The following is a 16611-nucleotide window of genomic DNA, read 5'->3' as shown; positions in this document are numbered from 1 at the left end:
TTTTGAGTTATGCACAAACATATTTTTACACAGATGGGTAGTGTGATGGGGAAACCTGTCTTTGAGCTGCAACATTATCAGAGTTATTATCTTAATGTCATTGTTTGCCTTCTTTGCTAACAGCAATAGAGAAGAAAGCTATGTTAAAGATGTTGTTTTCCCAATAAATGTCACAAGTATGGAGCTGCATATTTAAAGATACAGTATGTATCCAGGGACATTTTTATGCATGCATGACTTCAATTTACACTTTCTCCAATATACAGCTGGGTAAGATCAACGTTCATCAAAAATCCTTTAAATTTTCCAGGAAAGTTTAGTAGTTTTCCAATACAGAGTTTGAAAGAATTTTTGATGAGAATAATCAACCAAAATTAAAAGATCATTAACATTTAAGTGTAGCAGAGGAGCACCTTTTGTGCAGCAAAAACATTATCTAAGTATTTTTAAAATGAAAATGTGCCATAGATCAGGGACATTTTTAAAACTGCGAGAGACCTATCAATGGACAAAAGAGAAAGAAAGACCACATGTCGAGTGCATGCTTGATAGTCTGTGCAATTTATTGTGAAGTGCCACTTGTACTAGGCCTGCCACAGAGGCATCAGTTTGAAAGGTTAATGACTGCAGCAATCACAATTTAAATTTACAAGAAATTGGATGACAGGATGCCAAATACAAAATGGAGAGGTCCCACTGTGATGGCAGCTGAGCTGTAATTCATCAGCAAGAGTGCAGGAACACTGTAAAACCAGAGTGCTGGGGATAACTCTTTGAGCCTGGGGAGGGCTTAGGACTTCCGTTAAACTCATTTTTGAAGGATAGTATAGAAACTTTAAAATGGTTATATTACTGAATATAGGCATAAATACTTCCTTGGCGTTTTTCCTTGTAATAGTTGTTAGGTCATCTGAAGGTGTTTATCCCACCTTCTTATGTCTGCTTTAGCGTATCTCCTCCTGTATTTTAATTGTTGACCTCAACTACTACCAAAGCAGCCATTGCCAAGATAGTAATTTAAATTCTTTTTGGGCCTTTCCTGCAGTTATCCTCTACTTGCTTCCTAGAACATCAGCTATACTACATTGTGATCTGAGACTCTCTGAAGTTTTCAGGTGTGTACATACACACAGAGATACTCCTCCTGCTTGAATTACTTTTTGCTGAAGTGTAATTTGCCTACACTGGAAAATCAAACTGATAGAAATATCTTTAAAGGTTTACATTGTTATTTATGGAAAAGTAAAAACCACATAATAGACCAAACTCTGTTAATCACCTACACTACAGAAATATGGGAGTACTTGCTGCTTTCTCATCTGAAGTCAGTCAAAAATAAATGTAAGCAACTTGAACTCATAAATGATAAATAACTGGACATAAGCTGTGAGAAGTTCTGGTCATCCCTATCTCAGAACAGATACCATAGAACTAGACAGGATTCAGGGAAATCAGCAGACCAGAGTGAGATTATATAGACAAAAACTTTCCAGTGAGGAAAAGAAGGGACTAAGTAAGAAATGTGTTAGAGGTGTATAAAACAGTGAACATTTTAGAGAATAATGGTAATGGTTATTCATTTTCTCATAGCAGAAACATTATAAATATCTTATTAAAATAAAAGGCAGCAGATTTGACACAGAAATTAATTATTTTTCAAAGAAGGCATAATTAGGCATGGAGTTAATTTCCCACAGGATGCTGTATATGTCAAAATACTCTGGTAGGTTCAAAAAGCAATTATCACAGTTTATGGGAGAAACTTTCATTAAAGTATGTAAAATACAAAGATGCAGTTACAAGTTTCAGTACAGGAAGTAGCAGAGTGCAAGGTGACAGAACAATATGTTAGGGGAATTATCACTCTAAATTCCCCTTATTCTTGTATTCTTTACCTTATGTGACCACTTGTGAAAACAGGATACTGAAGTAAACGGACTAAGTACTGCTTTTCCTCTGTTTCATCAACTGTTTTTTCTTTATCATGTCTGGGACCTATTCCTTCCTGCCATGCTTGCATAAAGACAGAAGGGAAAATGTGCACACTAGAAAGTCTGTTGCAAATATACATTACTTCCTGATACACCTAAATCATTATTATAATATGGAGATACCCAAGTTCTTCAGAAAAGAATGTCAGTTTTGAATTTATATCTACTATCACCATATTAGGTATGGAGTCTTGTACTTTCTAAAGCTTAAGTTTTGTGTTCATTATGGTTAATAATATTTGCACTATTACAGATACCTTATCTTCTGGTAGTATCACAGTTTAACTATTTAAAATCTCCCATTTTTTTAGGCTCTATATAAGGATAGAGTTGCCGTCTGTTCCTTCTGTAAAGAGACGGGAGATCTGTGAATTTATAGATGGGAAAACAGTGCCTGAAACCAACATTTACTCCTATGCTAGCCAGCAGTAACTAGTTTAACTGATATGGTTGAACCAGTTTAACTACTGCATGTTGATTCCAAATAACAAGTGATCACAGACCAGTAGCTATTCTATAGATCACTGGTGACACAAATACAGTAAAAATCCATATATAGGGAATAATTCTGCTGAATTAACCAGAGCATATGTAGTGACTGTGCCAGCTGATACTAGCTACACTGCCTTTAGGATATCAGTCTGCATTACAGTTCTTCTGAGCTCCTGCCAGTACACAGTGCAATACTGATGCTACTGTGCTGTGGGATGTTGTAAATTTAGTCTTACAGAAGCATAATGTCAGCAGAGCTACAGCAACTTCAATTCATGCCTTAACATATCTTGCTTTATATAGTTAAATTCTTGAAGAGGTAGTAAGACAGGCAAACATCGCATGAAAATTGTAAAGCACAGAGGTAGGATCTGCACAAGCTTTGATGGTGTCCTGTTAAAGACGTGTGCTTGTGTGCTTCATTAAATATTTTCAGTGGAGTTTCCTTCCTAGTGGAATGATTAAACAGAGTATCACAGAATCACAGAATGGCTGAGGTTGGCAAGAATCTCTGGAAGTCATGTGGTCCCACACCCCTGCTCAGGCAGGGCCACCTAGATCAGGTTGCCCAGGACAATGTCCAGGCGGCTTTTGGATATCTCCAAGGAGGGAGACTCCACAACCTCCCTGGTCAACCTGCTCCAGTGTTCCATCATTTTTACAGTGAAACAGTATTTTCTCATGTTGAGAAGGAACCTCTCGTGTTTCAGTTTGTGCCCATTGCTTCTTGTCCTGTCACTGGGCACCACTGAAAAGAGCCTGGCTCTCTCTTCTTTACACACTTCCTTCAGGTATTGATATACATGATAATATACACATTAGTGAGATCCCCTGAGCCTTCTTTTCTCCAGGCTGACAAGCTCCTGCCCTCTCAGCCTTTCCTCAAAGGAGAGAAGCTCCAGTTCCTTCAGTCATCTTTGTGACCCTTCACTGGACTCTCTCCAGTATGTCCATATCTCTCCTGTACTGGGAATACTAGAACTGGACACAGCACTCCAGGTGTGGCCTCACCATTGCTGAGTAGAGGGGAAGAACCACCTCCCTCAAACTGTCAGCAATATTTTGCCTAATGCAGCCCAGGATACCATTTGCCTTCCTTGTCACAGGGAACACTCCTGGCACACATTCCACTTGGCGTCCACCAGGACCCTCAGGTCCTTTTCTGCAAAGTTGCTTTCCAGCTGGGTGGCTCCCATGAAGCCACACACATGAAGCACACAAGGGTGGAGATGTTGGCAGGATAGTGTTAGGCTGGGTAAGAAAGAAGGGGAACAAGAAGGGAGGTGGCCTATGGCCCACAGAAGTGGATGAACAAGCACTGTCAGGGGGAGACCATCTAAGCACAGAACATGGGATGCACTTTAATGCCATTGTGTATTGGTACCCACCAAAGCTGCTCAAACTGTATTTGGTAAAAGCTAGATGTGTAACGGAAGAGATGAACTGGCAAACCGTTCATAGAGCTGTAGAGCATTTTGCAGTAGAAAGTGACAAATATGAGAAAAAAAAAAAACGTAACTCACCTGACAGTTTTGAAATCCTTAATTTCTGAAGCTTAATACTTGAGTGAAAGAGTGCTGCTTTAAACTGTTTTACTTTTATAACAGTCAGTAGCCCTAGGTATGCTTTACAGCATTTTTTAAATTAATTGATAACTGTGCAATTATATTAAACACACAAAAAAAATGAAGTTCATGCTAATTAGATCTAAATAGTCAAAGATATTTATACACACATTTTGGATTTTCATGTACTGATAAGGAAGTGAAACATCTGAATAAAGATGTATTACCATTGATACCCCTTTGATGTAAGTAGAACTTACATCTTAGAACACAAAAGAATAAGAAGAGCTGGAATTCCTCTTTTAAAAAAATAGTAAACGAAAAATAAATTAAAATACTTTCTTATAACTTATTCTCTTTTTCTATACCTCATTTTATTCAGAGAATTACCAAGGTCTTTAATTTCTGAGACTCTAAAAATTATTATTAGAGAAACAGACAGAAGGCTTATTTTAACCACTATACTTTGTACCTTTTTGCCTTCGATAATTAGGGACATTAGTTCATGATTTGCAATACCTAGGGAATACTGTCATTAGCAGGGGAATGTTCTCTAGTACCCTGAGGAAATGAAAAGCTTTTAAGAGCAATCACTGTTAATCACTAACATGCCAACATTATATATCCTCTGGAACTGGGGATGATATAGAGACAGAACACATTAAGTGCTTCTGTATCTTACTTGGATTGTAGGTTTTTGATAAAATTGTAGTTTTAAAACACTGGTTTGCATGGCTTGCTTTCATTATAAAACACATGACATTTAAAAATTCTGTAAAATTTACACTTCTTGTATAAGCTATTGAAATTATTCTCTCTGATTCCATAGTTGAGCTTCATTGTGCTTTTAGCACTATTATACGTTGTTACACAATTTCACTTGAGTGGTAAATGCCAAGGGCAAGAAGGCCCTCTTTTAAGGGTGAAAGAAAACTAAATCAAAAGGTGATAGATGTAATTAAAGTTATCTTTGCCTCCATCTCAGCAGGAGACTTAGTACCTGCACAGTTGCAGTACTCACAGTTATCTGATGTTAATGGCTTATAATATCCTATCCTGTTAATCACATGAAAGATAGTAGACTAAAACAGAGAGAAAAAGGCTATTTTCTTAAGAAAGCAGATTTTTTTTTTTTTTTTTTTTTTTTTTTTTTTTTGTCCCACAGGACAGCAAGTGTGGGCTGGAAAAGGAGGCAGACTGTACTCATGCACTGGGGTCCTCAGTGGAGATCCCTGCCAGTTAAAAGCATTGGACCTGCCAATAAACCACATTTATCAGAAAAAAAAATCACAAATAATGGCTCCCAGAATCTGAAAAATTTATATACTTGTGGAGCGAGGAAGGACTGAAGAAGTAATCTACTGCTGTCCACCTAATGAAAAATTCCTCTAGTGCAATTCATGCAAATTATTTATTGTGATAGCTATTGTGAACACAAAAATCAAAATCTTTCTTGTCACTGACTAAATTATTCAGAATTTATTTCATCTTTAGACAAACAACTCCAACACAATTTTCAATCTGTCCTTGAACAAAGCTCTACTATACTAAATTATAATTATTCTCTTCCTGTTTTTTGCTAATTTGTCTGCATCTTTTGTCCATTAAACATCCCAGTTGTTGCAGAGTGATTGTTTCCTCACCTGACCAGATACGCAGTATTTAGCTACTGAATCCCTTGTGCTTCACTGACAGTCATTCTTACACTGCTGAGATTTCAGTGGCCTAGCCTGTAAATAGATGGTAAATTCAAAACAGAAGTGCTTACATTCTTGAAGCCTCTATATAAGATCTGAAGTTCCTTCTTTGTGAATTTACTCTGTGCTTCCAGCAGTTCAAGAGCTTCAGGTCTATGTCGTACTGTGGCCATTTCCATTTCATCTTCTACAGTGTCTGCAGAATACAAGAGACAAAGAAGTAAAGCTCAAACAAGAAATATAGGATGTAGAAATATCCAAACCTTGCAGAAAAAAAATAAAGTTAAATGACATTCTTTTAAAGAACAGCTTTTGCAGTTTTAAAGACAAATGGGGTGTTCATTTGGAACTCAGAGGGAAAGGGTTGCTGTCTGCTTTAGTGGCTGAACAGAACATGGAACAGCAGTAATGATCCAGCAGTCTGGATCTTATCACATCAGTACAAATAACAATAAACTGGAAAGCCAACATTCTGCAAGGGCATGCATGACACATTCAGAATGACTTTTCTGTTTCTATGACTCTCTGAGCAAAGAAAACAATTCTATAAAACTTTTGTGACTTCAGAATACTGGAAATTTAACCCTGGACAGTTAATGGATGTGAATTCACTGTATCAGACTGGGATTCTCAGTGTTCTCCTTTTACCATGAAGCTGTGTTTCGGAAAGTGTGTGAGATTGATGTTGCATATTCAGCAGTACACCTTACTTTTAGTACTGCATAACAAACCCTTCAGGGCAACATGATTATTCACGGTGAGCAGCCTAAGTGGGGAACATGAGTATGTTAGTGACCTCATCATTAGGTGAGTAAGAATGTGGATATACATATTCAAGGCTTACAGCTGAGTGTAGCCCTAAAAGAATGAGAGATAGCAATGCATTTTTTCCAGGTAGAGTTTTAAATGTGAAAGTTCAATAAAATAGCTAAAGAAACGTGTAGTATGCATTTTTTATATGGGGTGTCAGCCATATCCTCATCAAAAATATAAATGTGCGCATCTGTTTTTAAGTATTCCTAGCATTAAACATAGTTTATGTAGTACTCCAGACTAATTTAATCCAATCACTGCCTTATTCTGGTTTAAGATTTATACCAACTATAAAAATGTAACTTGAGAGAAAACAAACACACAGAATTGTCACTTCTACAATGCTTAAAATATGTATTTTATTACATCAGAATGTAGGACTCTGCATTCTTAAAATAACATTTTATTCAGTTCAATTTTCATAAGAGCACAATATTAGAATATTAAAACTGTATTATGCTTATATCTTCACATAGTTTTGTTCTGCTACAATGCAGTAATAATGACTTTTAGCTGCTTGTGATAAATCTGGATCAGAAGATATAGTTCAGCTAAACGAAAAATTAACAACCTTTAAATAGATTTAATCAAAATATCTAAACTATTTGGATAAATCTTCACAAAATTGTAGGGCCTTGTCTTTTCTCCTGCCAAAGAGATGTTGATATTGGCACTCAACCCAGGAAAATGATCTGTGTCACCCATAGTCTTATCCTAGAATGCACATTGTGTGTTGGCTTGTAGACAAGCTATAACATGTTTCTCTCTTTTTTATTTATAGATTATCCCAGAAGACTCATAGACCACTACCATCTTTGTGAAAACTTCCAATCTAAATGCTATTGACAAAAAACTTAACTGACACAACTTTACACTGACCTTATGATGTTTGATATGTTTTAAAGAACCAGTATCTTAACTCACAAGATATAAGAACATTTTGGTTCTCTTCTTAAAAAGAGACAAGCTGAGCTGCAAAGGAGAAGTGTTGAAAATCCTGACCTTGTAGATGAAACTGGAATAAAGTTGGTCCAGATTTAAGAAGCTGTTTTCCTAATCTCAAGAAGGTGTAGCAAAGTTCTTGAGTCCCATTTAAGTTCTGCATAAGAACATCCAACGTTTATTTTGCAAGGTTTTTAAAGCCGTTCCATCATGTTTTAAGAGATTTATCTTTTATATTCTTTATATAGTTGCTAAAGTTCCTATAACAATGTGATGCAGTAGATATGAAGCTGAATGTTTTTTTGTCAACTGCAAGTCAACACTAGGTGCTTATACTAAATTGACAAAAGAGCCAACTTGAGAATAGATATTGTTGTAAAGTCACTTGTGGTTTATATGCCAGAATTTATATGGGATTTAAATGTGTTATTGTTTAGACAGAAAGGGACTTAACTGGAAATGAGGTCTCTGAGCATCCATTTATTAAACATCTGGCTACCTAGAGAAACATCTACAAGCTGTTCTAGAAGCTAAATGAATGCACATAATAAATGTGACGCTAGAGATAAAGGCCAGACAGTGTGATGCTGAGCACAATATTTGGTATATCCTTAGTAATAAAAATTTTTAATGTTTTAATGATTCAGCGAGAATGTAGAAGACTGCATTGTGGTGATGATGTATTTCTGTTAATGAAAAGCTTCAGTATAACAGTCTTCTCACACTCTGTTTTTGTAGTCTCTTATAGATATAAATAATCCAAAAATAAGATCAACATAATCTTCCTTATAATGTGCCAACTATGCTGATTAGAATACTACAGCATTCATGAGTTACTTGTGGGTTTTTAATTATTTTCTTCATACTTATGGTTACCATTATCCAAGCTGGAAAAAAAAAAAATCTATACTTTTAAAAATTTGTGAAAATGTATTTATTTCTAAACATTAAAGATTTCTGTGTCAATAATGATAAGTTAGTTATTTCAGTTTTCTAGTTTCTTCCGCCTAAGATAGTTAGGGTTTTTTTTTGTTTTGTTTTGTTTTTTTCCATAAATGCCTAACATATGTCAACTGAAAGACAGAAACAAGTTCATATTCACTCATTAATATATTAAACAAAATATTCTTACTTGTTTCATTAATGAGTAGCTTTCTTCCAGCTAAACAGTAAAGACAGTTTTTAATGTATTTGCCACAGGAGCTATGCTTTGAACATTTAATTGTTCATTAAAGAACAGAATAGGAAAAGCAATGCAAAAAACAGACATACTCTTCAAATAATGGTAGTTGGAGACTACTATTTGTCCAGTTAGGTCTTGGTTCATATCTGTAAAAATTGTGCACATGCATTTGCCTGCACAAACCCCAAATTATAGCTCCCCTCTCTATTTAATAAATTCTTGCACACATATTTTTATTTTCCACAAACATTCTTGAGTCTGGTCCTATGTCTAGCACATGCATTTAAAAACTTAGCTAAGAAAGGATAGGTTTAGTTTTAGGCTTGCTAGGCTAAAGCACACAAATAAGAAAAAGCATTCCTTAACATGCTTTTCTGAATGGGAATGCTGAAATAAGATTTTATTTATTCAAGTAACCTTTTTCATCACATATTGATAGAAGTTAAGCATAGAAGTGCATATTCAGGCTATGTATATTTCAAGAAATTACTTGTTTTAAAATTATTCCTCTTAAAATTTCTAATGAGTTCACATTATGTCGTTATTGTGGGTACTGCTGGCTTCGTTCCTAGTACCTTACAATGTTGCTTCTTTCATGCTAACAGAAATCATACAGCACATTATGTCAAAATGGGATAATAACAATGTGTGTCTACAATGATATTCTTATTTAATATAAGATTTTGTTTAATATAACATTCTTACTTAATATAGCATTTAATTATTGACGAGAGTACAGAGAAAAATGCCAAATGCATCTTTTTTTTACTACTTGCTTCTCAAATATGAAATACTTAATGCAAGTTCTATTTTGACTTCTGGTTTATAAAACCCATTCAGCACGAAAAGACAAGTTTTGCATGGCCAAGATTATTAAGACTGACTCTAAAGATTTTTTGTTACCTTTGCAGACAAAAAGTTTGCATAGAAATGTGCAAGGAATAAGGATGTGTTGCTCTCCAACCAACTTCGAACAAACAGACCAAACCTTCTATTTCTTCTATTCTATGCCCCGTCATTGGAAGTGTGCAAGGCCAGGTTGGACAGGGCTTTGAGCAACTGATCTAATGAAAAATGTCCCTGCCCATGGCAGGGGGATTGGATTAGATGATCTTTAAAGGTCCATTTCAATCCAAACCATTCCGTGATACTATGATTCCATGATTCTATGATTCCTTTTATAGTCAAAGGCTATATTACTCAGGCCACGTAGCTGAAAGCAACTTCTGCATAATGAGTTACTAGCAGATGTCATGACAGTAACTGACCTTTTCAGGATACCCCATTTTCAAGTAAAACACATCAGCTGAAGCCAGCATGAAAAAGTCACTATGTATCCACATCTTTAGTGCTTTTTATCTCTGAGATCTCAAATAGTTAAAAAAAGAAAAGAAGCACCACAGTCTTCTCTATAGAGGAGCATATGAAAAAGCCAAGTGAGGTAGCAAAAAGAAAGCCTAGATCCATACCACTGAAGTCTAGGCACTTAATAGAGGCATGTGTTTGTAGTCAAGCTGCCCTGAGTTGTCCCATGATCACTGGACACAAGGAACTGCTCTTGGAGGTGTTTTTTTTTACCCTAGATTGATTGATATGCTTTATAAGAAGAGTATACAGGAAGCACAGGGACTATTCAGTTTATAAATTTAGGTGTTCAGATTAGTGCCTAGAATTAAGACAAATTAACCTAGACTGAATTGGCTCCACAGGGATATTTTTAAATTGGTTATACTAGCCAATTTATATAGGAAGACATTACTGTTATTACTATAATTTACCCCTGTCTTGATATGTATGTACCTAGGTATATATGTATCTATGTATGGCTCTCTCTCACTCTCCCCCCCTCCCACTCCCCTCCTCCCAACATATCAAGACAATAAAGGTAGCATCAGCGTGGTTTTCCTTTATCTCCACATTCACATACTTTGTTTTCAATCTCATTTTTATTTTTCTTTTAGACACGTACTTTAGATCTTGTTCCTTAGATAGTTTGATGCTACATAGTCAAAACCTGCAGAGCCAAGCTTTCCTCCCAGACCAGTACTGCTGATACTACCCTGTGTGACGCACAGCAAGAGCACACGGACACGTGCAAGCATGTACACAAAAAGATACCACTTTTCAAATACACTGAGAGCAGTTATTTAATTTAACCTGTCAATCACTCCTCAGGCAGCTTGTGGAGCATAAGTGCCAACCCAGCAGCTCCTGTGCAGCAGACCCTGGCACTGGTATTGTGCCACCCTGCCCTGAGCAGACAAATCTGTTACCAGCCCACAAATCTGTTCACCACTTCTTTTTAAACCTCAATAGAACACACGATTACTTCACTAGATAGCTTGTCTCTCAAATGAGCAGTTAATGAAAATATAACTTTTTATTCATGCAAACCTAAAAAAAAAAAAAAAAAAATCAAATGAAAAATAAAACTTGCTTTGAGTAACAGGAGATGTCGTTTTGGCAGCCGAGCAGGGCAAGAGCTTCATAAGTCGCTCTTTAATGCTGCGTTTGGTACTGTTCTGAGCGTAGAGGAAACCTAAAAGATATATTATCAGGACTGTTAACATAGAATTGAGAACAATTTCTGTACATGCTGCAGAGTTCATTATTATAGCTGAATCCTGATGAGAAACGGCCAAACAGATGTCAGCCATCCTGAACTGCAAAGGGCAACCAGAATTTTTGAAGAGGACAACAAAACTGTTTTGTACCTTTCCAATAAAGGGGATTTTTTTGTATGCATGCATCTCTTAAAAAGTTCTTATAACCCACTTAAGTTCTTATAACCCACTTGAAAACATCTAATAGAGAAGTATCAGATCACATATTTGAAACAACACAAGGTAAGAGTGTTTGCAAAAATTTTAATGCTAAAATATTTTAAAGACTTTTAAGGTTATTTTATTTTGAAGTTTAATATGAAAAACAAAACCAAACCCAAATAAAATCTCAAATATATCTTTTGTTGTCCTTTCTGGCAGTCTTCTAGTTCCACAGATGCATTTTCCCATATAATTCATTCAGTAATTGTGATAACCAACCTGGTACTTTTGCCTTTTCTGAATATTAATATACCAACCATGATGTGCAGCCAGTCTGCCTCTTATTTAATATTTACCGTTCTAGATATATATAAAATTAAGTATTATTTATATTTTCATCTTTAAATACTGATATGGCTCAATAGTTCATCTGCCATAAAGCAGGTGAACAATGTTACCCTCATTTACTATGAAGGAAATTGTCAGAGGAACTGACTGTGATGTCTAACTAACCTTTTTATACAATATGAATGATACGAGCAAGCATCTCCTGGATGGATATTTGCTAAAAATGGCAGACTTAACAGTTGAGTAAATGATTTATGTTCCTGAGAAAGGTAGAGCTCAGTTTGGACATTATGCAACTCCTGCACTTTTAATCTCAACTGCACGCGCTCACACACTCTGCTCTTGCTACAGCAGCAAGAATGCAAAACAAATGGGGCAAGAAATGAAAGACATGACTGACAGCTCCTGTGCTAGTGGCACAGTCGCCAGGATAAACCTGGGTTACCCTTGCTGTTGCACTTGTCCTGAATACCAATGTTAGTGACATGGTGTAGAACAGTTTCCTCCCTGTCACCAAACCAGAGCGGGAACCTCCCACATGTAACACTAAGTGCAGCTTGTAGGCAATCTTGAAAAAGTATATACTTGTATTTGGAGCAGAAAGAAAAAGTGAGGAGGTTTTCAGGATATTAAAATTTGTAAATGAAAGAAAAAAATATTTCTCTGTTTGTATATGAGTAAGACATTGAAGGAAATGAAATTAAAGAAATGCACAAAACCAGTAAAGACTCAACCACAGCCTTAAAAAAATCAACCAATTATGACCTGTGACAGGTGCACCCGCCCAATGAAATTGTGGCTCCCTGTCTGTTGAACCTTTCCTGTGCCCTTGTTCTCAGGGCTTTACAGTAGTTGGGGTCTTTGGCCAATAGGGGCTGGTATTGACCACAGGTCAGATTCGGCTCGGGTATAAATGGGGTTCCTGGGGGAGCCATTTGGAGCTAGTCCTGCCTGGAGCTGTGTGCTGGGACTCCCCCCAAGGAAACTCCTTGGGGTTCCTACAGGTTGGGAGGCTTCCCTGAGATGTTCCTTGAGGTTGAGTGTCCTCACCTTTTATTAGGTGAGTGATTGAGCATTTTGGGTTGTCGTTAAACCCCTTGTGGGTGTTTTGGGTTATTGTTAAACCCCAGAAGTTTGTGTGGTGATAGTTTGTTCTCCTCTCACAGAAATTTGGACCTGTTGTTTGTATGCTTGCAGAATATTGATTAATTGTGTATAAACATAAATTTTGCCTTTTTTTTTTTTTTGTTAAGTGGTTTGGGAGTTTCTGCAACATCACCAGGCAAACTCTGCCCCTGCAAGCACAGCAGCTCTGGTGAATGGGTGAAATAATCCAGTTTCAGCACAAGGTCAGATGGACCTAAATGACCACCTCTGGAAATCTCAAAACCTTTTAACAGAAATAATAAGAATGAATACACTTCTTATTTGTAGCACTTAAGCATCAGCTCAACTCAGAAACACTGTGCAGATAAATGCATAAAATAAAAGATTATCTGTGATCTGATCTCAAACTCTGTATTTTTAGTTTGAGTACAAAACCTGAGCCTTTAAATGGATACCTCGTGGTCTCTGCTGGCAGTGTCTGCAGTATCACACTATGCCTGTACTGTAGATATCTGAATACAAAGGAAATTTATCTTAAAGATTTTTTTTCTTTATTAGGAATTCTTCTAGCATGATATGATTTAGAAATATCTACTTCTAGCTCGTTAATTTGAGTTAAGGTTTGAAAATATTTATAGTCCATGTATTATTTACATAATTACATAAATCCCCAACCTATGTAATTACTGAAGATGAATACAGTGCTTTGCAAAACCTAAAGGGACATATTATTTCCAAAGGGTTTGAAGCTCAAAGCCTTGAGTAAGCAATTTTGCTACCTTTATGCTCACACAACAGCTCATGGAATCCAATACAAACCACATGGGCTTTGCAGTGGTATGACCAAGGTCAAAAATAAAATGAAATATATGGGAGAAAGTAATATCATAAAAGTAATTTAGGAGGACAGTATAATTTTTGTAGTCACTTCTGGAAGCTAATTTAAAATGTCACTAAGATCAGGGCAGAGGTGAAGGAATTGGTTTGTCTCCTCAGTGTGAGGAAGGAGCATGGAAGCTTTTCGCTCCCAGTGGCAGAAGTCAGTTTATTCTGCATCCATTGCAGTCCACTGTCATGACCTCTTGATCAGTACTACAGCTGTCAATGTGATTTTTAATGAGTAAAGGACTACTTAATACAAGGAAAATATTTTGCACAATAGGTCTATGCTGAGTCAGTGTTTAAGACACATTAAAACATTAAAAGTGTTAATTAAGATGAAATTATATAATAATTTCTGTGAATTCTGTAGCTATTTGCCCAGTTTGAAACAGATAAAAAGCTGGAAAAAGCTGTGGCCATTAAGAAGCTAATTAATCTAAAATAGATTAAAATTTATTTATGATATAGTAAGACATTCTTATTGTATTACCAGTCTTCAAAATGGCTGTTCATGTAGAGATGAAGAGACATAAAGCACCAACACAGTGATAATGATGGAGTGATGCTGATTCCCAAACTCTTCTTGATTTTTTTTTTTTTTTTTTTTTAATAATTGGTTGACTAGGGATTTCATAGTTGTTATCCCTAATCCAATCAGCCACAAACTCCCCTGGGCTAAGTGTGAAGGTTCTTCAAATTCAGGTTAGTTAACTGGTGCTGCTTGTTCTTGGGTTTGATAATTTGTTCCTCTGCAATGAAAATTAAACTGAGACATGCTTTTCTCCAGAATTCACTGTGGGAGTGTCCTAGAACTCATTTCCACACAACACCACCTAAAATTGTGGGTGACTGTCCCAAGAGGTGTTCATGCTTCACAGAACAGTCTGTAACTGGAGCACGGCTTATGTATTCTAAGACGTAAGTACTGCTGTACTGATATATGTGCTATGTATAGATATTGGACGTACTAGATATCCTCTAGTAGTTACTGCTATTTATCATGATTTGTATCTGTAGTCCAAATGAAAAATGCACCAATGGCTTAAACCTCTGATTTACAGATTTTTAAACTACAGTACTGTAACTCTACAATTTTATTAATAAAAGTTTAATATGGAGTGTACAGTGCATACACATGGTTAGTATAATTGTTTTCTGAATTGTTACTTTCAAAAATCTTATTTGGTCAAAAGCATCCAGTTCATTGTTAGGTGTGTGACCTAGTCACTCCAATATCGCAATGTTGACAGGCTGATGTAGATCTGACACTGACGGTTACAAAAAAATACAAAGAAGCACAAAAATTTTTCCTCATTAAATAACAAATTAATACAGTCATAAAAGACTTTAAAAGATAAGGAAAAAGGATGTGTTAGAATATAAAAACTATTATTTATAAATTATAAGTGATTTATAGATGACCATATATTCCTAATCATAGAAATCTATACCTAGACTATCTTAACTCTTTACAGATTTACTTTTTTCAGATGTATAAGCCCTGCTTTAGAAAGAGAGTACATATTACATATTGCTCTGTTGTTACAGAGAGAGGTGAGACTACTCCAGAAAAGACTATCAAGCCAAGGGATTTTTCCAGAAGTTTTCAGAGGCAAAATATCTCTCTTTCTAAGTGTGATTGTTTTATTTGCCAATTCTTTATTGTCAGCATGAAAGTGAGGGCAGGTAGGCCACTCTTTGCTGGCATAGCAGACAAAACAGATAGTCTCGCATCCCCGCTAAGTGCACGAGACGGTCTGTGCTGTGGCTGCCCTTGCCCCCAAAGTCTTGCTCACCTTTCCTGCCTGCATCAAATGCCCTCTGTTCAAAGAAACACTCTCTTGCCTTGCCTCCTGCCTCACTGCTGCCTTTCTGTAATGGGATTTGGGTGATAAATGTCAGTGTAGATGGCACAGTCATCAGAGCGCTTAAAAGAGCTTTTGGGGCAGGTAATCATCCTATTTATCAGGAAGTACAAAAACTAGAAACAACTCTCCCAACATATTCTTCCTTCACTGTCAGTGAAAAAGTCACATGTGAAACTACCTCTTTTTTCCTCACTCTTTTTCCCCTCCAGGTTTTTTTTATTTTTGTTTATTTTTTATCTTTCTCAATGTCTCCTTCCTTTATTAGGTGAAGACAGCAGATAAGCTTTCACTGTTTAAGTCTCATTCCACTTTTTACTCAGCAGTGTTTACAATCCACTGGCCACATCTGATGCCTTGTCAGTACAGCTAAATTACCAGTAATGATGGAATTTGGATTTTGTTCACCTACAGGATTTTAAGTCTTCCCATGAAAATGAGAAAACTGCCTATGTTGTATTAGTTCTGAATGTGATCTTTTTGGAAGAGGATTTGTGTAAGACCTGAAAACCAAGCTACACAGGTCATTTCCCCAAATTTAAAATTGTGATAGGAAGTGACAAAGATTCTGAAAAACAAACAAACAAACAAAAGCATGAAATGTTTTCTTGGCATAATGGTTTATGCTCAGTTTTAGCTGTATGATGGAATTTCTCTCAGGGCCTTCAGGGCTGGCAGCCCCACTAAACTTAATGGTTCAGCACAGATGGAGAGGCAAGGGAGACAAAATGAAGTGCAGATTTTATATTCACAGTTCAGGACTTGTGGAAGACCGCCAAATCAGAGTATGTGTTCCTTCCATGTAGTGAGCGTGGGAATGAAATAAAATTATGTACAACATAAATATTTATAAGTCTCAGTCTCAGTTCTTTGGAAACACCTGCTGACGAACTGTGTGAGTTGTCAGTAGGTTACTTGATAGATCACCATCATTTTTTGCCAAGCCAGGAAAACATTCCTG

At 36.3% G+C, this 16611-nt stretch overlaps 1 protein-coding gene across 11 annotated transcripts in view; it reads right to left on the bottom strand.

Annotated features, from left to right (window-relative positions):
* The window catches only part of KCNIP4 (potassium voltage-gated channel interacting protein 4), a 431748-nt gene that overhangs the window by 38441 nt on the left and 376696 nt on the right, over positions 1 to 16611 (bottom strand). For 8 of the 11 annotated variants that reach the window (XM_032984394.2, XM_032984391.2, XM_032984390.2 and 5 more), the window contains one exon: positions 5817 to 5941. In XM_032984394.2, coding sequence (XP_032840285.1) covers positions 5817 to 5941 — 125 coding nt within the window. Of the gene's footprint in view, positions 1 to 5816; positions 5942 to 11120; positions 11223 to 16611 lie in introns of all 11 variants that reach the window. The other 3 variants (XM_032984389.2, XM_032984388.2, XM_032984396.2) reach the window with 2 other exon arrangements.

The sequence above is a fragment of the Tyto alba genome, unplaced genomic scaffold (genome assembly GCF_018691265.1).
Source record: "Tyto alba isolate M040663 unplaced genomic scaffold, T.alba_DEE_v4.0 Super-Scaffold_6, whole genome shotgun sequence".
Lineage (NCBI taxonomy): Eukaryota > Metazoa > Chordata > Aves > Strigiformes > Tytonidae > Tyto > Tyto alba.
This window is presented reverse-complemented; position numbering and strand designations above follow the sequence as displayed.